This window comes from Salvelinus alpinus, chromosome 3, assembly GCF_045679555.1.
Source record: "Salvelinus alpinus chromosome 3, SLU_Salpinus.1, whole genome shotgun sequence".
In the NCBI taxonomy this organism is placed as follows: Eukaryota; Metazoa; Chordata; class Actinopteri; order Salmoniformes; family Salmonidae; genus Salvelinus; species Salvelinus alpinus.
The window spans coordinates 84,541,726-84,567,225 of record NC_092088.1 but is presented as its reverse complement, the minus strand read 5'-3'; the positions used below and the strand labels follow the sequence as shown (position 1 = coordinate 84,567,225).

Below are 25,500 nucleotides of genomic sequence, written 5' to 3'. Positions count from 1 at the left end.
CAGTTACCACCAGTTACCACCAATTACTAGCAGTTACCACCAGTTACCACCAGTTACCACCACCTACCACCACTTACCACCAGCTACCACCACTTACCACCAATTGCCACCAGCTACCACCAGTTACCACCAGTTACTAGCAGTGTCCACTAGTTACCACCAGTTACCACCAGTTACCACTAGCTACCACCAGTTACTAGCAGGTACCACCAGCTACCACTAGCTACCACAAGTTACCACCAGTTACCACAGCTACCACCAGTTACCACCAGCTACCACCAGCTACCACCAGCTACCACCAGTTACCACCAGTTACAACTAGCTACCACTAGCTACCACTAGTTACCACTAGTTACCACTATCTACCACTAGCTACCACCATTTACCACCAGTTAACACCACTTACCACCACTTACCACCAGTTAACACCACTTACCACCACTTACCACCACTTACCACCAGCTACCACAACTTACCACCACTTACCACCAGTTACCACAGCTACCACCAGTTACCACCAGTTACCACCAGTTACCACCAGTTACCACTAGCTACCACTAGCTACCACCAGTTACCACTAGTTACCACTATCTACCACTAGCTACCACCATTTACCACCAGTTACCACCAGTTACTAGCAGTTACCACCAGTTTCCACCAGTTACCACTAGCTACCACCAGTTACCACCAATTACCACCAGTTACCACCAGCTACCACCAGCTACCACCAGTTACCACCAATTACCATCAGTTACCACCAGTTACTAGCAGTTACCACCAGTTACCACCAATTACCACCAGTTACCACCAATTACCACCAGTTACCACCAATTACCACCAGTTACCACCAGCTACCACCAGTTACCACTAGCCACCACCAGTTACCACTAGCTACCACCAGTTACCACCAGTTACCACAAGTTACCACCAGCTACCACCAGTTACCACTAGCTACCACCATTTACCACCAGTTACCACCAGTTTCCTTCAGTTACCACCAGTTACCACCAGTTACCACCAGCTATCACAAGTTACCACCAGTTACCACCAGCTACCACCAGTTACCACCAGCTACCAACACCTACCACCAGTTACCACCAGTTAACACCACCAGCTACCAGCACTTACCACCACTTACCACCAGTTACCACCAGTTACTAGAAGGTACCACCAGCTACCACTAGCTACCACCAATTACCACCAGTTACCACTAGCTACCACCAGCTACCACCAGTTACCACCAGCTACCACCAGTTACCACCAGCTACCACCAGTTACCACCAGTTACCACCAATTACTAGCAGTTACCACCAGTTACCACCAGTTACCACCACCTACCACCACTTACCACCAGCTATCACCACTTACCACCAATTGCCACCAGCTACCACCAGTTACCACCAGTTACTAGCAGTTTCCACTAGTTACCACTAGCTACCACAAGTTACCACCAGTTACCACAGCTACCACCAGTTACAACTAGCTACCACTAGCTACCACTAGTTACCACTAGTTACCACTATCTACCACTAGCTACCACCAGTTAACACCACTTACCACCACTTACCACCACTTACCACCAGTTAACACCACTTACCACCACTTACCACCACTTACCACCAGCTACCACAACTTACCACCACTTACCACCAGTTACCACAGCTACCACCAGTTACCACCAGTTACCACCAGTTACCACCAGTTACCACTAGCTACCACTAGCTACCACCAGTTACCACTAGTTACCACTATCTACCACTAGCTACCACCATTTACCACCAGTTACCACCAGTTACTAGCAGTTACCACCAGTTTCCACCAGTTACCACTAGCTACCACCAGTTACCACCAATTACCACCAGTTACCACCAGCTACCACCAGCTACCACCAGTTACCACCAATTACCATCAGTTACCACCAGTTACTAGCAGTTACCACCAGTTACCACCAATTACCACCAGTTACCACCAATTACCACCAGTTACCACCAATTACCATCAGTTACCACCAGTTACTAGCAGTTTACACCAGCTACCACCAGTTACTAGCAGTTTACACCAGTTACCACCAGTTACCACTAGCTACGGCCAGTTAATACCAGTTACCACCAGCTACCACCAGTACTGTCATGCTGCTGAACACTTGTCATAGTCATTGTCACATACTGTATGTCATACCGTACCTGTCGAATAAAGATTGGATCCTCATTTGGGGAAACAGCGCCACTGTTAGCCCCAGAGCTGTTGCTATTATTTTATTTGGTTGATGAAACGGAGAAGAGGAGCGTCCAGCAGTGTGGTAAAAAATAATTGCAGTACATATTCTTCTCTTCATTTGGTCTACTGTGATGTCAGAGGAAAACAGCTAATAGTGTTTGTTGTTTGCAGTAACTTCTTTGTTGTATTATATCAAACGGACATAGCAGTTTAACCAAATAAGGATTTTAGCTTTAAGTAAAGTGTTACCTTGAACCTTCCTCGGTACATATTGTATGATTGCTTGTACAGTTGGCCAACAGTGTCTGGGACATGTTTTGCCTCTTCTTCAAGCAAAGTCTAGCTGAGATCAGATTAATGATGTGGATCTGTAAAGTACCTACACCGCACTAAACTACCATAGAAAATGGCTTCCTTCAGCACTTTAGCCTGCAGCACTAGATTAACGAGCCCCTACTTGCCCCAAGGCCTTACTTTCAGCACTTTAGAAAAAGAAGAGATTAATGGACTACTTCTTGGGTGCTCCAACATTACAGATGAATGGACTACTACCTGGCTGCTCCAACACTACAGATGAATGGACTACTACCTGGCTGCTCCAACACTACAGATTAATGGACTACTACCTGGCTGCTCCAACACTACAGAGTCATGGACTACTACCTGGCTGCTCCAACACTACAGATTAATGGACTACTACCTGGCTGCTCCAACACTACAGAGTCATGGACTACTACCTGGCTGCTCCAACACTACAGATTAATGGACTACTACCTGGCTGCTCCAACACTACAGATTAATGGACTACTACCTGGCTGCTCCAACACTACAGAGTCATGGACTACTACCTGGCTGCTCCAACACTACAGATTAATGGACTACTACCTGGCTGCTCCAACACTACAGATTAATGGACTACTACCTGGCTGCTCCAACTCTACAGATGAATGAGCTACTACCTGGCTGCTCCAACACTACAGATTAATGGACTACTACCTGGCTGCTCCAACACTACAGAGTCATGGACTACTACCTGGCTGCTGCAACACTACAGATTAATGGACTACTACCTGGCTGCTCCAACACTACAGATTAATGGACTACTACCTGGCTGCTCCAACACTACAGAGTAATGGACTACTACCTGGCTGCTCCAACACTACAGAGTAATGGACTACTACCTGGCTGCTCCAACACTACAGAGTAATGGACTACTACCTGGCTGCTTCAACACTACAGAGTAATGGTCTACTACCTGGCTGCTCCAACTCTACAGATGAATGAGCTACTACCTGGCTGCTCCAACACTACAGATGAATGGACTACTACCTGGCTGCTCCATTACTACAGATTAATGAGCTACTACCTGGCTGTGCCAAACACTACAGATGAATGAGCTAATACCTGGCTTCTCTAACGCTACAGATTAATGAGCTACTACCTGGCTGCTCCAACACTACAGATTAACGGACTACTATCTGGCTGCTCTAATACATGTGGTAAAGAGATCAATGGAATGCAGACAGTGGGGGAAATAACAAGGACGTCGACACTAGTGCACATGAAAATTATATTATATTGCAACCTGGATATTCATCAAATCCTTCATGATTTTTGTCTTCTAACAGAACCACAATGTTCTTACAAAAATCTGATTTGGGTATATTTGGCTGTTTTCTCAGAATCATTTTTTGATATTGTCCTTTTGAGGGTTAGAAGAATGTTCTGAATTGTATAAATTGGTAGCATAGCTAGCATATAGATATCGATGCTGGTAGTTGAAGACGTTTTTAAGTGTAATGCAGTTGATTTGTGAAGATGACATGAACATGTGTTGGGGTTGACAACCATACAAGCATTATACTGATATTTTTACCCCCAAATAGTATGAAATACACACATAAACAATAGCCTAAATGTAGGCAAATTTTGATTGGGGCAAAGAGGAGGTTCTGAATCTTTCCCCCATGGGGGGATGTGTGTTTGGTGTTGCCAATGCATTTCCATTGTTTTGGCCGAGTTCAATCGATAAATTTACCGCATCTATGCTTGTCTACTAGAGTGTGTGTGACTGGGGTACGACGCTGTTAGCAAGGTAGTGTTGTTAAATGTGGAGACAGTGTAATGTACCCTCCAATTATCAGGTTCAGGTATCTTTGGTAAGATATAAAATAATGGCATATTGCTTCCCAATAATATATTTGCACTGCCATCTTAATATATATATTTTTACAAGCATGGGACTGAGGTTAGGCTGATTCTGTCTTCATCCAAGTAATGACACTATCTTTTTTGTAAGTCCCTCATGTAGGCCGCATTAGGTTGCCACTGGTAACTGGTCTCTGAGAGAGAGAATCAGAGCGTGAGAGAGGCCACAAACCACACCATAAATGTATAATGTTAATGGATTCCGACCGGGTCAAGACCGTATCAAAATGTTGACCTGCACACTAATCCAACATGGAATACATTTGCCTAGTGGCTTCTGCATTCATTTGTGGTTTGTTTTACAGGCTTACCTCTGTCTCAGCTGTGACATACAGTGCCTAAAGAAAATATTCCTACCCTTGACTTATTCCACATGTTGTTGTGTTACAGTCTGAATTCAAAATATACTTAACTAAAATATAAACACAACATGCAACAATTTCAATGATTTTACTAACTTTCAATTGAAATAAATTCTTTAGGCCCTAATATATGGATTTCACATGACTGGGCAGGGGCGCAGCCATGGGTTGGCCTGGGAGGGCATAGGCCCTCGTACTTGGGAGGCAGTCCCAGCCAATCAGAATGAGTTTTTTTTCCCCACAGAAGAGCTTTATTACAGACATAAATAGTCTTCAGTTTCCTCGGCTGTCTGGGTGGATGGTCTCATGATCCCGCAGGTGAAGAAGACAGATATGGCGGTCCAAGGCTGGCGTGGTTACACAAAGTCTGCGGTTGTGATGCCGGTTGGACATTTTGCCAAATTCTCTAAAACAACGTTGATGGTGGCTTATGGTAGAGAAATTAACATTCACTTCTCTTGCAACAGATCTGCTGGACATTCTTGCACTAAGCATTCCAATTTCACGCTCCCTCAAAACTTGAGACATCTGTGGCGTTGTGTTGTGTGTCAAAACTGCACATTTTAGAGTGGCCTTTTTATGTCCCCAACGAAGGTCCATCTGTGTAATGATCATGTTGTTTATTCAGCTTCTTGATACGGCAGGTGGACGGATTATCTTGGCAAAGGAGAAATGCTCACTAACAGGGATGTAAACAAATTGGTGCAAAATGTATTTTGTAAAAGAATATATACAGTGGGGAGAACAAGTATTTGATACACTGCCGATTTTGCAGGTTTTCCTACTTACAAAGCATGTAGAGGTCTGTCATTTTTATCATAGGTACACTTCAACTATGAGAGACGGAATCTAAAACAAAAATCCAGAAAATCACATTGTATGATTTTTAAGTAATTAATTTGCATTTTATTGCATGACATAAGTATTTGATACATCAGAAAAGCAGAACTTAATATTTGGTACAGAAACCTTTGTTTGCAATTACAGAGATCATACGTTTCCTGTAGTTCTTGACTAGGTTTGCACACACTGCAGCAGGGATTTTGGCCCACTCCTCCCTACAGATCTTCTCCAGATCCTTCAGGTTTCGGGGCTGTCGCTGGGCAATACGGACTTTCAGCTCCCTCCAAAGATTTTCTATTGGGTTCAGGTCTGGAGACTGGCTAGGCCACTCCAGGACCTTGAGATGCTTCTTACGGAGCCACTCCTTAGTTGCCATGGCTGTGTGCTTCGTGTCGTTGTCATGCTGGAAGACCCAGCCACGACCCATCTTCAATGCTCTTACTGAGGGAAGGAGGTTGTTGGCCAAGATCTCGCGATACATGGCCCCATCCATCCTCCCCTCAATACGGTGCAGTCGTCCTGTCCCCTTTGCAGAAAAGCATCCCCAAAGAATGATGTTTCCACCTCCATGCTTCACGGTTGGGATGGTGTTCTTGGGGTTGTACTCATACTTCTTCTTCCTCGAAACACGGCGAGTGGAGTTAGACCAAAAAGCTCTATTTTTGTCTCATCAGACCACATGACCTTCTCCCATTCCTCCTCTGGATCATCCAGATGGTCATTGGCAAACTTCAGACAGGCCTGGACATGCACTGGCTTAAGCAGGGGGACCTTGCGTGCGCTGCAGGATTTTAATCCATGACGGCGTAGTGTTACTAATGGTTTTCTTTGAGACTGTGGTCCCAGCTCTCTTCAGGTCATTGACCAGGTCCTGCCGTGTAGTTCTGGGCTGATCCCTCACCTTCCTCATGATCATTGATGCCCCACGAGGTGAAATCTTGCATGGAGCCCCAGACCGAGGGTGATTGACCGTCATCTTGAACTTCTTCCATTTTCTAATAATTGCGCCAACAGTTGTTTCCTTCTCACCAAGCTGCTTGCCTATTGTCCTGTAGCCCATCCCAGCCTTGTGCAGGTCTACAATTTTATCCCTGATGTCCTTACACAGCTCTCTGGTCTTGGCCATTGTGGAGAGGTTGGAATCTGTTTGATTGAGTGTGTGGACAGGTGTCTTTTATACAGGTAACGAGTTCAAACAGGTGCAGTTAATACAGGTAATGAGTGGAGAACAGGAGGGCTTCTTAAAGAAAAACTAACAGGTCTGTGAGAGCCGGAATTCTTACTGGTTGGTAGGTGATCAAATACTTATGTCATGCAATAAAATGCAAATTAATTACTTAAAAATCATACAATGTGATTTTCTGGATTTTTGTTTTAGATTCCGTCTCTCATAGTTGAAGTGTACCTATGATAAAAATGACAGACCTCTACATGCTTTGTAAGTAGGAAAACCTGCAAAATCGGCAGTGTATCAAATACTTGTTCTCCCCACTGTATATATTTTTTTTTTACCCACGTTTCCTCCCCAATTTTGTGGTATCCAATTGGTAGTTACAGTCTTGTCTCATCACTGCAACTCCCGTACGGACTCAGGAGAGGCGAAGGTTGAGAGCCACGCGTCCTCCGAAACACAACCCAACCAAGCCGCACAGCTTCTTGACACAATGCCTACTGAACCTGGAAGCCGGCCACACTAATGTGTCGGAGGAAACACCGTGCACCTGGCAAACTTGTCAGTGTGCACTGCGCCTGGCCCGCCACAGGAGTCACTAGCGCGCGATGGGACAAGGACATCCCTGCCAGCCAAACCCTCCCCTTACCCAGATGACACTGGGCCAATTGTGCACTGCCCCATGGGTCTCCCGGTTGTGGCCGGCTGTGACAGAGCCTGGACTCGATCCCAGAATCTCTAGTGACACAGCTAGCACTGCGATGCAGTGCTTTAGACCACTGCACCACTCAGGAGGCCCATTTGTGCACAACATTTGAGATAAATTAGGTTTTTGTGCATATGGAACAATTCTGGGATCTTTTATTTCAGCTCATGAAACTCTCATGAAACACACAATACCCCATAATGACAAAGTGAACGCATGTTTTTAAAATGTTTTGTACATTTATTGAAAATGAAATACAAAAATATCGAATGCACATAATTATTCACACACCAATACATGTTAGAATCTCCTTTGGCAGTGATTACAGCTGTGAAGTTTTTTCAGTAAGTCTCTAAGAGCTTTGCACACCTGGATTGCACAACAATATTATTCTTAAAAAACTTCAAGCTCTGTCAAGTTGGTTCTTGATCATTGCTAGAAAGCCATTTTCAAGTCTTGCCATATATCTTCAAGCAGATTTAAGTCACAATTAGCCTACTCAGGAACATTCAATCTGGTCTTGGTAAGCAACTCTAGTGTATATTTGGCCTTGTTTTAGGTTATTGTCCTGCTTATTTTCCTGCTGTCAATTTGTCTGTCAGTGTCTGGTGGAAAGCATACCATTTTTGTCTCTAGGATTTTGCCTGTGCTTAGCACTATTCCTTGCCGATGACAAGCATACAGTGCTTTGCAAAAGTATTCACCCCTTGTCATTTTTCCTATCTTGTTGCATTACCACCTGTAATTGAAATTTATTTTTATTTGGATTTCATGTAATGGACGTGCACAAAATAGTCCAAATTGGTGAAGTGAAATTAACTAAAAAATCAAAAAAATTAAAAACGGAAAAGTGATGCGTGCATGTGAATTCACCCCCTTTGATATGAAGCCCCTGAATAAGATCTGGTGCAACCTATTACATTCCGAAGTCACATAATTAGTTAAATAAAGTCCACCTGTGTGCAATCTAAGTGTCACATGATCTCAGTATATATACACCTGTTTTGAAAGACCCCAGAGTCTGCCACAGCACTAAGCAAGGGGCACCACCAAGTAAGCGGCACAATGAATACCAAGGAGCTCTCCAAACAGGTCAGGGACAAAGTTGTGGAGAAGTACAGATCAGGGTTGGGTTATAAAGAAATCTGATACTTTGAACCACTGTACCCATAACATGATAAAACCACAACCATGCTTGAAAATATGAAGTGGTACTCAGTGACGTGTTGGATTTGCCAAATACATACAGTAGCACTTTTTCAGGACAAAGTAAATTTATTTGCTACATTTTTGCAGTTTTACTTTAGTGCCTTTTTGCAAACAGCATTTTATTCTGTACAAACCTCTTTTCACTCTGTCATTGAGGTTAGTTTTGCGGAGTAAGTACAATGTCAGTTTTCTCCTGTCACAGCCATTAAACTAACTGTTTTAAAGTCTCCATTGGCCTCACTGAAATCCCATGAGCGGTTTCCTTCCTCTCCGGCAACTGAGTTAGGAAGGATGCCTGTATCTTTGTAGTGACTGAGTGTTTATACACCATCCAAAGTGTCATTAACAACTTCACCATGCTCAAATGTGTCCTGGTCCAACTTCCCTGGTCTTTGTGGTTGAATCAGTGTTTGAAACTCACTGCTCGACTAAGGGATCTTACAGATAATTGTAGGTTTGGGGCTCAGAGATGAGGTAGTCATTCAAAAGTCATGTTAAACACTATTGCACACAGGGGGAGTCCATACAACTTAGTTTGTTATTTGTTATAGGGATACTTCACAATTTTGGCAATCAGGCCCTTCATTTACTTCCCCAGAGTTAGATGAACTTGTGGATACCATTTTTATGTCTCTGTGTCCAGCATGAAGGAAGTTAACGGTAGTTTCACAAGCTGATGCTAACTAGCATTAGTGAAATGGCTGGAAGTCTATGGGTATCTGCTAGCATGCTATAACATATCCATAGACTTCCAATGCTAGTTAAAGGGCCTCTGCCAAAATCCTAAAGTACATTTTTACTCCTGAATTTATTTAGGCTTGCCATAACAAAGGGATTGAATACTTTGACAAGACATTTCAGCTTTTCATGTTTGTATTTATTTGTAAACATTTCAAAACAAACAATTCCACTTTTACATTATGGGGTAGTGTGTAGGCCAGTGACACAAATCAAATGTAAGCCATTAACAAAGTGGAAAAAGTCAAGGGGTGTGAAATACTGTCTGAAGGGACTATGTATGTGAGACCGATTTAGATAAGATGGGTCAAAGATGTGTCATATGGTAGGGAAAGCTACTGTATACTCTATATTTTCAGAAGCATCACTGGCTGATCTCACTCCTTGAGATTGGAACTGAAATTCGTTATTTACTGAACATGACAGCATATTCTGGTTGTAAAGCCATGAAGTACAGTGTAGACGATCATCCTCATATGGGGCACTATGTAGGAGAACAGAACGAAAGACGGAGCGCGCGAGGGAGATGTATTGATCGCCGTGCGTACCTCTTGCCTGTCTGTCTGTTGGTGCCTCCTCTGTGTAGCTGCAGGAGGGGGAGTGTCAGGATCCCCCGCCAGAATAACAAATCACGTCGGCTCGGTGATGGATGTGGCAATCCATGAATCCGCCGGGCTCTGCCATCTGGCCAGGCTGACACTGGGCGACACTATATATCAGACTCATGCACAGCAAATTAAATTTACATTTGGACGGCTTCCCCAGGCAGGGCTCAATGAGCCTCACCGAGCACAGATGTACCAAAAAACTAAACAAACCAAGCCTCTACTTTCTCTCTCTGCCACAAACCTCTGACCAGGTCTGCTAGCTACTTGAAGGTCATGATAATTTTAGAAATGTTATGGATGACAGACAAAGAAACCACTAAACACAGATGTACCTAAATCAAAAACCCTGGCTTTCTCTTTCCCTGCAGAGCACGTTTGGTTGATCTTAATCTTTATTCAGCTGGTCTGGTCTGCTAGCTACGTAAAGATCATATGAACAGGTGTTGTTGATCCATATTCAGCTGGTTTGGTCTGTTAGCTACGTAAAGATCATATGAACAGGTGTTGTTGATCTTTATTCAGCTGGTCTGGTCTGCTAGCTACGTAAAGATCATATGAACAGGTGTTGTTGATCTATATTCAGCTGGTCTGGTCTGCTAGCTACGTAAAGATCATATGAACAGGTGTTGTTGATCTTTATTCAGCTGGTTTGGTCTGCTAGCTACGTAAAGATCATATGAACAGGTGTTGTTGATCTATATTCAGCTGGTCTGGTCTGTTAGCTACGTAAAGATCATATGAACAGGTGTTGTTGATCTATATTCAGCTGGTCTGGTCTGCTAGCTACGTAAAGATCATATGAACAGGTGTTGTTGATCTATATTCAGCTGGTTTGGTCTGTTAGCTACGTAAAGATCATATGAACAGGTGTTGTTGATCTATATTCAGCTGGTTTGGTCTGTTAGCTACGTAAAGATCATATGAACAGGTGTTGTTGATCTATATTCAGCTGGTCTGGTCTGTTAGCTAAGTAAAGATCATATGAACAGGTGTTGTTAATCTATATTCAGCTGGTCTGGTCTGTTAGCTATGTAAAGATCATATGAACAGGTGTTGTTGATCTATATTCAGCTGGTCTGGTAGCTACGTAAAGATCATATGAACAGGCGTTGTTGATCTATATTCAGCTGGTTTGGTCTGTTAGCTACGTAAAGATCATATGAACAGGTGTTGTTGATCTATATTCAGCTGGTCTGGTCTGCTAGCTACGTAAAGATCATATGAACAGGTGTTGTTGATCTATATTCAGCTGGTCTGGTCTGTTAGCTACGTAAAGATCATATGAACAGCTGTTGTTTATCTATATTCAGCTGGTCTGGTCTGTTAGCTACGTAAAGATCATATGAACAGGTGTTGTTGATCTATATTCAGCTGGTCTGGTCTGTTAGCTATGTAAAGATCATATGAACAGGTGTTGTTGATCTATATTCAGCTGGTTTGGTCTGTTAACTACGTAAAGATCATATGAACAGGTGTTGTTGATCTATATTCAGCTGGTCTGGTCTGCTAGCTACGTAAAGATCATATGAACAGGTGTTGTTGATCTATATTCAGCTGGTCTGGTCTGTTAGCTACGTAAAGATCATATGAACAGATGTTGTTGATCTATATTCAGCTGGTCTGGTCTGCTAGCTACGTAAAGATCATATGAACAGGTGTTGTTGATCTATATTCAGCTGGTCTGGTCTGCTAGCTACGTAAAGATCATATGAACAGGTGTTGTTGATCTATATTCAGCTGGTCTGGTCTGCTAGCTACGTAAAGATAAAGATTCCTAGCCATGACCCAAAATATCAATGTTTTGTTCAGGCATCCAGGCATTGTTCGTCACCAAACTGTTCCTGGATGGTTGAGAGAAGTTGCTCTAGGAGGATGTGTTGGTACCATTCTTTATTCATGGCTGTGTTCTTAGGCAAAATTGTGAGTGAGCCCACTCCCTTGGCTGAGAAGCAACCCTACACATGAATGGTCTCAGGATGATTTACTGTTGGCATGACACAGGACTGATGGTAGCGCTCTTTGCTGTTCTTCTTGACACCAGGCCATCCTCCAGAAGTCTTCGCCACACTGTGCGTGCAGAAGCACTCACACCTGCCTGCTGCCATTCCTGAGCAAGCTCTGTACTGGTGGTGCCCCGATCCCGCAGCTGAATCAACTTTAGGAGACGGTCCTGGCGGTTGCTGGACTTTCTTGGGCGCCCTGAAGCCTTCTTCACAACAATTGAACCGCTCTCCTTGAAGTTCTTGATGAGCTGATAAATGGTTGATTTAGGTGCAATCTTACTGGCAGCAATATCCTTGCCCATGAAGTCCTTTTTGTGCAAAGCAATGATGACGGCACGTGTTTCCTTGCAGGTAACCATGTTTGACAGAGGAAGATCAATGATTCCAAGCACCACCCTCCTTTTGAAGCTTCCTGTCTGTTATTCGAACTCAATCAGCATGACAGAGTGATCTCCAGCCTTGTCCTCATCAACACTCACACCTGTGTTAACGAGAGAATCACTGACATGAATTCAGCTGGTCCTTCTGTGGCAGGGCTGAAATGCAGTGGAAATGGTTTTTGGGGATTCAGTTAATTTGCATGGCAAACTTTGCCATTATTTGCAATTCATCTGATCACTCTTCATAACATGCTGGAGTATATGCAAATTGCCATCATACAAACTGAGGAAGCAGACTTTGTGAAAATAAATATTTGTGTCGTTCTCAAAACTTTTGGCCATGACTGTAGAGTATAGGAACAGTGTATTACATCCCACCAAGTTTGTTGTTATTATTATACGACCCCTGTAGAATTTATTTTCTATACTTTATGTACATTTTTGGGGATGAAATATTGAATTTGGCCTTTACTACTATAGCCCATTGAAACACATTGAATAACACATTCATGAATGGCAAAAAAAAAAACGTCTCATGGTCTGACAAACACTGCTGGAGTTCAGCCACCTTCCACCGCAAATGCAGAAGGCCGATAGGAGGATGTGGTGGATTGAGACGCAGCCCACACAAAAACACATATCTCTAGCTTAAACTGATGGATTTTGATGGGACATTTTTTATTATGTTACGTAGATTGACACACCTGAAAAATATAATAAAGACTTTCTATTTACAGGTTTGCTCTTTGGTCTTTCAAATATTTTTGTTTCTATCTGCCAGCAGTCTGTGCACTCTAAATGTCAGTGGTGATGGCACTAAACAATCCCTCTAAATGTCCTTGGTGATGGCACTAAACAATCCCTCTAAATGTCAGTGGTGATGGCACTAAACAATCCTTCTAAATGTCAGTGGTGATGGTACTAAACAATCCCTCTAAATGTCAGTGGTGATGGCACTAAACAATCCCTCTAAATGTCAGTGGTGATGGCACTAAACAATCCCTCTAAATGTCAGTGGTGATGGCACTAAACAATCCCTCTAAATGTCAGTGGTGATGGCACTAAACAATCCCTCTAAATGTCAGTGGTGATGGCACTAAACAATCCCTCTAAATGTCAGTGGTGTTTGGTGATGGCACTAAACAATCCCTCTAAATGTCAGTGGTGTTTGGTGATGGCACAAAACAATCCCTCTAAATGTCAGTGGTGTTTGGTGATGGCACAAAACAATCCCTCTAAATGTCAATGGTGTTTTGTGATGGCACTAAACAATCCCTCTAAATGTCAGTGGTGTTTGGTGATGGCACAAAACAATCCCTCTAAATGTCAGTGGTGTTTGGTGATGGCACAAAACAATCCCTCTAAATGTCAGTGGTGTTTTGTGATGGCACTAAACAATCCCTCTAAATGTCAGTGGTGATGGCACTAAACAATCCCTCTAAATGTCAGTGGTGATGGCACTAAACAATCCCTCTAAATGTCAGTGGTAATGGCACTAAACAATCCCTCTAAATGTTAGTGGTGTTTGGTGATGGCACTAAACAATCCCTCTAAATGTCAGTGGTGATGGCACTAAACAATCCCTCTAAATGTCAGTGGTGATGGCACTAAACAATCCCTCTAAATGTCAGTGGTGATGGCACAAAACAATCCCTCTAAATGTCAGTGGTGTTTTGTGATGGCACTAAACAATCCCTCTAAATGTCAGTGGTGTTTGGTGATGGCACAAAACAATCCCTCTAAATGTCAGTGGTGTTTGGTGATGGCACAAAACAATCCCTCTAAATGTCAGTGGTGTTTTGTGATGGCACTAAACAATCCCTCTAAATGTCAGTGGTGTTTTGTGATGGCACAAAACAATCCCTCTAAATGTCAGTGGTGTTTGGTGATGGCACAAAACAATCCCTCTAAATGTCAGTGGTGTTTTGTGATGGCACAAAACAATCCCTCTAAATGTCAGTGGTGTTTTGTGATGGCACTAAACAATCCCTCTAAATGTCAGTGGTGATGGCACTAAACAATCCCTCTAAATGTCAGTGGTGATGGCGCTAAACAATCCCTCTAAATGTCAGTGGTGATGGCACTAAACAATCCCTCTAAATGTCAGTGGTGATGGCACTAAACAATCCCTCTAAATGTTAGTGGTGTTTGGTGATGGCACTAAACAATCCCTCTAAATGTCAGTGGTAATGGCACTAAACAATCCCTCTAAATGTCAGTGGTGATGGCACTAAACAATCCCTCTAAATGTCAGTGGTGATGGCACTAAACAATCCCTCTAAATGTCAGTGGTGATGGCACTAAACAATCCCTCTAAATGTTAGTGGTGTTTGGTGATGGCACTAAACAATCCCTCTAAATGTCAGTGGTGATGGCACTAAACAATCCCTCTAAATGTCAGTGGTGATGGCACTAAACAATCCCTCTAAATGTCAGTGGTGTTTGGTGATGGCACTAAACAATCCCTCTAAATGTCAGTGGTGTTTGGTGATGGAACAAAACAATCCCTCTAAATGTCAGTGGTGTTTTGTGCCATCACAAAACAATCCCTCTAAATGTCAGTGGTGTTTTGTGATGGCACTAAACAATCCCTTGGAGGGCTATTTGTTTCCGCACACTGGCTGTGCCTTAGTATGAGCTTAGTTCGAGTTGACAGTAAGCGCTGTGAACTTTACCCTCTATTGTTCCTCAATAATAAAATCTAATTTCTTTAAGGACAATAGTGTCGCCTGGAAAACAGAGGCAGGAGTAGCAGCTGGTATTTGTGGCCGTTAGCCAACTACAACTGTATTTGACAGATAAATCCCCCAGCTAAGCAGTATGAGTTTCCATGATTCCATTCCAATCTGTCATTCTATCCGGATTTGTTCATTCAAACCGTTTAGATTCCAGGATTGATAGTGTGATGGGTTTGGAGGTGTGGATTGGAACAACAATCTTTCTCAGTTAACTGTTAAACTGCCTCTCTCTCTCTCTCTCTCTCTCATATTCAGTCAGCTCAATGCATGTGTGTAGAAACAGTCTCAGTGCCTAGGTGTCTGAGCCTTAAAGGGAGTGCGATATTAACCTATTTTCTACTTAACCAGAGTCAGATGAACTCGTTGATACCATTTGTATATCTCCAGTATAAAGGAAGTTAGAGGTAGTTTCGCAGCCAATGTAACCTAACTTTAGCGCAATGACTGGAAGTCTACAGGAGCAGCTAGCATCCATGAGTTTATCTAACAGCTTAATTGCCACAATCTGTCCCTTTACTACTATGGTATCATCTGCTGGATGGTGAAAACACTTCATGACCTGGTTGACTGGGGTTCTTCCTTATTCTCCTGTTTGTTTACCCTGCTCTCATTCCTAACTCTCTCTTTTTCTCTCTGTTCCCTCCAGACGACGGACGATCTGCCGGTGGCATCTGCGGAGTGTCCGAGCGATGACGAGGACATTGATCCCTGTGAGCCGAGCTCAGGTGGGTTAGGTTAGTCATCTCTTTTTATTCCTTCTGTCTCTGGATGTCGCTGTCAGTCTCTCACCGTACCGCCAGTCAGTCAGTCAGTCTCTCACCGTACCGCCAGTCAGTCAGTCAGTCTCTCACCGTACCGCCAGTCAGTCAGTCAGTCTCTCACCGTACCGCCAGTCAGTCAGTCAGTCTCTCACCGTACCGCCAGTCAGTCAGTCAGTCTCTCACCATACCGCCAGTCAGTCAGTCTCGCACCGTACCGCCAGTCAGTCAGTCTCTCACCGTACCGCCAGTCAGTCAGTCAGTCTATCACCGTGCCGCCAGTCAGTCAGTCAGTCTCTCACCGTACCGCCAGTCAGTCAGTCTTTCACCGTACCGCCAGTCAGTCTCTCACCGTACCGCTAGTCAGTCAGTCAGTCAGTCTCTCACCATACCGCAAGTCAGTCAGTCTCTCAACGTACCGCCAGTCAGTCTCTCACTGTACCGTCAGTCAGTCAGTCTCTCACCATACCGCCAGTCAGTCAGTCAGTCTCTCACCGTACTGTCAGTCAGTCAGTCAGTCTCTCACCGTACTGTCAGTCAGTCAGTCAGTCTCTCACCGTACCGCCCGCCAGTCAGTCAGTAGTCAGTCTCTCACCATACCGTCAGTCAATCAGTCTCTCACCGTACTGCCAGTCAGTCAGTCGGTCTCTCACCGTACTGTCAGTCAGTCTCTCACCGTACCGCCAGTCAGTCTCTCACCGTACCGCCAGTCAGTCTCTCACCATACCGCCAGTCAGTCTCTCACCATACCGCAAGTCAGTCAGTCAGTCTCTCACCGTACCGCCAGTCAGTCTCTCACCATACCGCCAGTCAGTCAGTCAGTCTCTCACCATACCGCCAGTCAGTCAGTCAGTCTCTCAACGTACCGCCAGTCAGTCTCTCACTGTACCGTCAGTCAGTCAGTCTCTCACCATACCGCCAGTCAGTCAGTCAGTAGTCAGTCTCTCACCGTACCGCCAGTCAGTCAGTCTCTCACCGTACCGCCAGTCAGACAGTCGGTCTCTCACCGTACCGCCAGTCAGACAGTCGGTCTCTCACCATACCGCCAGTCAGTCAGTCAGTCTCTCACCATACCGCCAGTCAGTCAGTCAGTCTCTCAACGTACCGCCAGTCAGTCTCTCACTGTACCGTCAGTCAGTCAGTCTCTCACCATACCGCCAGTCATTCAGTTAGTAGTCAGTCTCTCACCGTACCGCCAGTCAGTCAGTCTCTCACCGTACCGCCAGTCAGTAGTCAGTCTCTCACCGTACCGCCAGTCAGACAGTCAGTCTCTCACCGTACTGTCAGTCAGTCTCTCACCGTACCGCCAGTCAGTCTCTCACCATACCGCCAGTCAGTCTCTCACCATACCGCAAGTCAGTCAGTCAGTCTCTCACCGTACCGCCAGTCAGTCTCTCACCGTACCGCTAGTCAGTCAGTCAGTCAGTCTCTCACCATACCGCCAGTCAGTCAGTCAGTCTCTCACCATACCGCCAGTCAGTCAGTCAGTCTCTCACCATACCGCCAGTCAGTCTCTCACCATACCGCAAGTCAGTCAGTCAGTCTCTCACCGTACCGCCAGTCAGTCTCTCACCATACCGTCAGTCAGTCAGTCAGTCTCTCACCATACTGCCAGTCAGTCAGTCTCTCACCATACCGCCAGTCAGTCTCTCACCATACCGCAAGTCAGTCAGTCAGTCTCTCACCGTACCGCCAGTCAGTCTCTCACCGTACCGCTAGTCAGTCAGTCAGTCAGTCTCTCACCATACCGTCAGTCAGTCAGTCAGTCTCTCACCATACTGCCAGTCAGTCAGTCTCTCACCGTACTGTCAGTCAGTCAGTCAGTCTCTCACCGTACCGCCAGTCAGTCAGTCAGTAGTCAGTCTCTCACCGTACCGTCAGTCAATCAGTCTCTCACCGTACCGCCAGTCAGTTAGTCGGTCTCTCACCCTACCGCCAGTCAGTCTGTCACCGTACCGCCAGTCAGTCTCTCACCATACCACCAGTCAGTCTCTCACCATACCGCAAGTCAGTCAGTCAGTCTCTCACCGTACCGCCAGTCAGTCTCTCACCGTACCGCTAGTCAGTCAGTCAGTCAGCCTCTCACCATACCGCCAGTCAGTCAGTCAGTCTCTCAACGTACCACAAGTCAGTCTCTCACTGTACCGTCAGTCAGTCAGTCAGTCTCTCACCGTTCCGCCAGTCTGACTGTCAGTCAGTCTATCACCGTACCGCCAGTCTGACAGTCAGTCAGTCTCTCACCGTACCGCCAGTCTGACAGTCAGTCAGTCTCTCACTGTACCGTCAGTCAGTCAGTCAGTCTCTCACCGTTCCGCCAGTCTGACTGTCAGTCAGTCTCTCACCGTTCCGCCAGTCTGACTGTCAGTCAGTCTCTCACCGTACCGCCAGTCTGACAGTCAGTCAGTCTCTCACCGTACCGCCAGTCTGACAGTCAGTCAGTCTCTCACCGTACCGCCAGTCTGACAGTCAGTGTCTCTGTGTGTCACAATCACTCTCATGGTCAGTCCACCATCAAGGTTTTTAAGACACTGTATTGAAGTTACTGTAGAAATTGATTTACATCTATTGTGTCACTATCACAGTCAGTCAGTCCACTCCACTACGCACCAATTAACTAGCTCACGGTGGTAAAGCTATAGTAAAGGCAGTGGTTCACAAGTATTTATGTGTGTAACTCATGACAGTATTTTGTCTACTTACCTCAAAGTGTGAGTTACCTTCACACCAGGATGTGGGTCAATTCCATTCCAATTCTGGGAGTTCCAATTTACTTTTTGAATAGACTGAATTGAAATGGACTCGAACCACAACCTTGCCTCACATCACATACATTACCTTGTAAAAGTTGTCATACCCCTTGGATTTATTCACCTTTTATTGTGTTAAAAAAAAAAAAACATTTCTGTCAACAATATACACACAATTCTCTAATATCAAAGTGAAAGAAAATGTAGGTGTATTTTTTTTAGGATAAAAAAAGATTGAACTAAAACATAGTCGTTGCATAAGTATTCAGCCCCTTTGTCTAAACAATCTAAATGAGTTCAGGAGTCAAATTTGGCTTAAATAACCACATCAAAAGTTACATGGACTCACTCTGTGGGAAATAATAGGGGTTGATATGAATTGTAAATGACTAACCCGTCCTTTGTCTCCCATACATACAACATACGTAAGGTCCATCAGTCAAGTATTGCATTTTAGACAATGCAATACTTGCATCTAATGTTAGCTTTTTTAATTGGGCTACGGCAGTCAATTGCAAAACATTCTAACAGTATTTGTGATTTTCTTCTCAACTCAGCATCGCTTACTTTAATGTGGGCCTACTAAGTAAATTGTAAATTAGTCTGACAAAATGTCTCATATCTCATCACCACTAATGAGATGGGTGTCCTTGATGCATGTCAGCTTCTCAAAGTCAGGGGGCGTGGTCGACAGTGCGCACCTCATCTCTCCTGTCAAATCCAACCTGGATTGTTATTTGTTTTTACTGCAGACGAGAGCATTGAATCAGTGTACCATGAGTTGTAATGCTCGGAGGCAGATGGCACAGTATTCCATTTGTCAGAAACTCCTCCATAGTGACCCATGAATGCGTTGTCTGCAGCATTTAGTGACATTATATATATATATATATATATATATATATATATATATACAGTGGGGAGAACAAGTATTTGATACACTGCCGATTTTGCAGGTTTTCCTACTTACAAAGCATGTAGAGGTCTGTCATTTTTATCATAGGTACACTTCAACTGTGAGAGACGGAATCTAAAACAAAAATCCAGAAAATCACATTGTATGATTTTTAAGTAATTAATTTGCATTTTATTGCATGACATAAGTATTTGATCACCTACCAACCAGTAAGAATTCCGGCTCTCACAGACCTGTTAGTTTTTCTTTAAGAAGCCCTCCTGTTCTCCACTCATTACCTGTATTAACTGCACCTGTTTGAACTCGTTACCTGTATAAAAGACACCTGTCCACACACTCAATCAAACAGACTCCAACCTCTCCACAATGGCCAAGACCAGAGAGCTGTGTAAGGACATCAGGGATAAATTGTAGACCTGTACAAGGCTGGGATGGGCTACAGGACAATAGGCAAGCAGCTTGGTGAGAAGGCAACAACTGTTGGCGCAATTATTAGAAAATGGAAGAAGTTGAAGATGACGGTCAATCACCCTCGGTCTGGGGCTCCATGCAAGATCTCACCTCGTGGGGCATCAATGATCATGAGGAATGTGAGGGATCAGCCCAGAACTACACGGCAGGACCTGGTCAATGACCTGAAGAGAGCTGGGACCACAGTCTCAAAGAAAACCATTAGTAACACACTACGCCGTCATGGATTAAAATCCTGCAGCGCACGCAAGGTCCCCCTGCTCAAGCCAGCGCATGTCCAGGCCCGTCTGAAGTTTGCCAATGACCATCTGGATGATCCAGAGGAGGAATGGGAGAAGGTCATGTGGTCTGATGAGACAAAAATAGAGCTTTTTGCTCTAAACTCCACTCGCCGTGTTTGGAGGAATAGAAGGATGAGTACAACCCCAAGAACACCATCCCAACCGTGAAGCATGGAGGTGGAAACATCATTCTTTGGGGATGCTTTTCTGCAAAGGGGACAGGACGACTGCACCGTATTGAGGGAGGATGGATGGGGCCATGTATCGCGAGATCTTGGCCAACAACCTCCTTCCCTCAGTAAGAGCATTGAAGATGGGTCGTGGCTGGGTCTTCCAGCATGACAACGACACGAAGCACACAGCCATGGCAACTAAGGAGTGGCTCCGTAAGAAGCATCTCAAGGTCCTGGAGTGGCCTAGCCAGTCTCCAGACCTGAACCCAATAGAAAATCTTTGGAGGGAGCTGAAAGTCCGTATTGCCCAGCGACAGCCCCGAAACCTGAAGGATCTGGAGAAGATCTGTAGGGAGGAGTGGGCCAAAATCCCTGCTGCAGTGTGTGCAAACCTAGTCAAGAACTACAGGAAACGTATGATCTCTGTAATTGCAAACAAAGGTTTCTGTACCAAATATTAAGTTCTGCTTTTCTGATGTATCAAATACTTATGTCATGCAATAAAATGCAAATTAATTACTTAAAAATCATACAATGTGATTTTCTGGATTTTTGTTTTAGATTCCGTCTCTCATAGTTGAAGTGTACCTATGATAAAAATTACAGACCTCTACATGCTTTGTAAGTAGGAAAACCTGCAAAATCGTCAGTGTATCAAATACTTGTTCTCCCCACTGTATATATATATATATATATATATATATTATTTTTCACCTTTATTTAACCAGGTAGGCCAGTTGAGAACAGGTTCTCATTTACAACTGCGACCTGGCCAAGATTAAGCAAAGCAGTGTGACAAAAACAACACAGAGTTACACATGGATTAACAAACATACAGTCAATAACACAATAGAAAAATCTGTATACAATGTGTGCAAATGACGTTAGGAGGTAAGGCAATAAATAGTGGCAAAGTAATTACAATTTAGCAATTAACACTGGAGTGATATATGGGCAGATGAGGTTGTGCAAGTAGAAATACTGGTGTGCAAAAGAGCAGAAAAACAAATATGGGGATGAGGTAGGTAGTTGGTTGGATGGGCTATTTACAGATGGGCTGTGTACAGTTGCAGCGATCGGTAAGCTGCTCTGACAGCCGATGCTTGAAGTTAGTGAGGGAGATATAAGTCTCCAACTTCAGTGATTTTTGCAATTCCTTCCAGTCATTGGCAGCAGAGAACTGGAAGGAAAGGATGCCAAAGGAGGTGTTGGCTTTGGGGATGACCAGTGAAATAGACCTGCTTGAGCGTGCACCACGGGTGGGTGTTGCTATGGTGACCAGTGAGCTGAGATAAGGCGGTGATTTACCTAGCAAATACTTATAGATGACCTGGAGCCAGTGGGTTTGGCGACGAATATGTAGCGAGGACCAGCTAACGAGAGAGCTCGATCAGCTGTTCGATTTCACTGACCGGCATGTGAACTGAGCCAGGATCACAGTCCAATAGATTTAGCTGATTCCCCTGCATGCTTGTGTTCAGTTTCCCAAATATGTCTGTTACATAGGCAAGGAAACACATTTTCATTTCATTACAAAGTCAACAGTCTGTTTTTTACATCCATTGTGAATGAAAACAGTTCCTCTCTCAATTCAAACTATTTCCAAACGCTCCCCTTTGACAACCACCAGGCCTCTGTGTGAAATAGAACATTGTCATGCTTTGATCCCATATCACCACATAGTTATGCGAAAATGCGTTCGGCAACCTAGTTTAATGTTCAAGCTGCATATCTCCAAGTTCTGCGCTCAGCTCTTGGCCTCCAGTGATCTCAGTGTATCTGTTATAGCTCAGTGGGTGTATCATACAATGTGTCCATATGGCAGAGGGAGATACATTCACATCTAGAGTGCAGAGGCCTGCCTGCCGTCCAGTGGTCGAAAAAGTACCCAATTGTCGTACTTGAGTAAAAGTAAAGATACGTTATTTGAAAATGACTCAAGTAAAAGTGAAAGTCCCCCAGTAAAATCCTACTGGAGTTAAAGTCTAAAAGTATTTGGTTTTAAAAATAAAAGTTTTAAAAACTTCAAATTCCTTATATTAAGCAAACCAGACAGCACCATTTTCTTTTATTTTTTTATCTATTTATGATAGCCAGGGGCACACTCCAACACTCCAACATAATTTACAAACAAAATGTGTTTAGTGAGTCAACCAAATCAGAGGCAGTAGGGATGCCCAGGGATGTTCTTTTGATAAGTGTGTGAATTAGTCAATTTCCCTGTCCTGCTAAGCATTCAAAATGTAATTTTTGGGTGTCAGGGGAAAATGTATGGAGTAGAAAGTACATAATTTTATTTAGGAATGTAGTGAAATAAAAGTTGTCAAACATATAAATAGCAAAGTAAAGATACTCCATAAAACTACTTCAGTAGTACTGTAAAGTATTTTTACTTACTTAAGTTCTTCACAACACTGCTGCCGTCTCGTGATAGACGGAGCCCCATCTGTGCAAAAGCTCACTATTCGATCCCAGGGAATCTGTTTTTTTGTCAGTATAGCCATGCAGCACACTGAACATCCCCTGTGCCGTGTCATGCTCGAGAATCGTGAGACAGAACAATATGTCCTCGTGAATTGCATCCCCTGACATGTAACGAGCAAAAGTCAATTCATGGGCATCTCTGCCCTCACAGCTAAAGTCCATTTGGAAAGCATAACCTGGGGAGTTTTTAAGTCTTTCAGTCAGTCTCCTCTTGATTGCTATCTATAGCATAAATTCTTTGTTTTGCTGTGTTATCTGATGTGAGTTTCTGTGCCTCGGCCTCCCCACACATTGTTTTCACCATATCAACTGCGGCAATATCAAAGTCTCTGCAATAGTGTGTGGTTTATAGCGTAGTGTGCTTAATCATTCACCATGGGGATGATTCAAGTGCAACAGTCAAGTGCGGCCTTTTCCCACAATCTAAGGGTGCTTTCTGGTAAAATTTTACATTTCCATTTTGATTTTTAAGATGAACCATATTACAATGATTTTGAGTGACAAAGACAATGTTGTAATTATTTTATATTCACAGTTCCAGTCAAAGTGTCACGGATCCCTCTGGAACTTTCATCACGCACACCTGTCCCCTATTCCCACTGATTAGTATTTGTATATAACAATGTGCATTTGAGTACCTGTGCTGTGTATTGGCTTTTGTGCCGTTGTGGATTGCGCAGATGATTACGGGTCTCGTCCCGTCTGTTAATCATTGTGCGCATCTGTTATTTATTCGAGGTACTTCTCGCTCTTCTGTTTTGGGTTTCTGCCCTGTGTTTTGTTACGTGCTTGTTTGGTCTTCGTCCCTGTGCCTTTACACGGCACGCCGTAATTAGGGCTTACTGAAAGTTTCTATTACGCATTCCTGCGCCTGTCTCCCGAATCATTTATACCTAAAGGACACAAAGGTTTGAACACCTACTCATTCAAGGGTTCTTCTTTATTTTTACTATTTTCTACATTGTAGAATAATAGTGAAGACATCAAAACTATGAAATAAGACATATGGAATCATGTAGTAACCAAAAAAGTGTTAAACAAATAAATATCTTTTAGATTTTAGATTCTTCAAAGTAGCCACCCTTTGCCTTGATGACAGCTTCACTAAGCTACGGTCACTGTGGGGACGACGTCATCGATGCACTTCTTGATGAAGCCGATGACTGAGATTGTATACTCCTCAATGTCATTGGATGAATCCCAGAACATATTTCAGACCGTCATTTTAAAAACCCTTCGCTGGTTCCGCCATGAGTGTGTAGAGCTAGTTTAATTGTTTTTGTGAAATGCTCCCTGGTTGGCGAGTTAGGTCCCAACTGTCATTAATTCCTGTAAACGCATAACAGCCAGCCAGTCGGACTAGTATCCTGTTGTGTTACGTACATCAGCCCTTATGAGGTGCTGATTACTTACACATAACATCTTTAGGAGCATTGTCATTGTTTTAGTATTGTCTCCTAGGAAAACACACAAAGACACACACAAACACACACACACACAAACACACACACACACACAAACACACAAACACACACACACACACACACACACACACACACACGCTCTCACATACACGTGCACACACACACACACACACACACACACACACACACACACACACACACACACACACACACACACACACACACACACACACACACACACACACACACACACACACACACACACACACACACACACACACACTCACTTTCTCTCTCTTTCTCTTTCTCTCTCTCTCGCTCTCTCTCACACACAAACTATCTTTCTCTCTCTCTCTCTGTCTCTCTCTCTTTTTCAAACACACACACACGGCACAGGAAAGCAAACCAACAAACGCCATCTAAACAGTAACTGTTCTCTAAGACAACACAACTGGTGATGAAGCCAACTCTTTTCAAACAAGCTCCTTTTAGTTCAGGATCAAGGATGTGTTTACTGATAGTCTATAACGCTCTGTGTTTACCGATTCACTCTGCAAAGTTAAACTGTACATAAAATATCCCGGCAAAATGTTTTCTGATTGCTTTACCAGCCATAATAGATACATTCTTAAGGTTATGACTTGCCCTCAATTCCAGGTACTGTAAGCAATTTGTAAACAAATATAATTTTCCTGTTTACTTCCTGCTACAGCTGCTAGGGAAGGAGGCTTTGACATATCGCTTGCTGACACAACTTGGCCAATCTTTCATATTGTAATAAACAACACATTGACTGTCTATGTCTACATTTCTCAAAAAGTGAAATGCTAGTTTTGCAATCTTACAAATAGACACAGTAAAATGTGCTAGACAGCAATACTTTAAGCTACATAACCACGATGCATATTGAACATATACATCCACATTTCTCCAACAAATCGTGGGTCAAATTCTTATGTTTATGATGTTCCTATTAAAAAACCTGGGATTGAATCTACAGGAAGGGAAGCAAGTGCTTCCCTTCAGTATAGAGGGATTTCCTAACGTGCTGGATTGAGTGGAT

General features: G+C 43.7%; 1 protein-coding gene across 22 annotated transcripts in view; it reads left to right on the top strand.

The window, feature by feature from the left end:
* The window catches only part of LOC139571467 (neurexin-1a-like), an 865,000-nt gene that overhangs the window by 783,929 nt on the left and 55,571 nt on the right, over positions 1-25,500 (top strand). For 14 of the 22 annotated variants that reach the window (XM_071394372.1, XM_071394376.1, XM_071394368.1 and 11 more), the window contains one exon: positions 15,830-15,917. In XM_071394372.1, coding sequence (XP_071250473.1) covers positions 15,830-15,917 — 88 coding nt within the window. The remainder of the gene's footprint in view (positions 1-15,829; positions 15,918-25,500) is intronic. The other 8 variants (XM_071394377.1, XM_071394379.1, XM_071394380.1 and 5 more) reach the window with 1 other exon arrangement.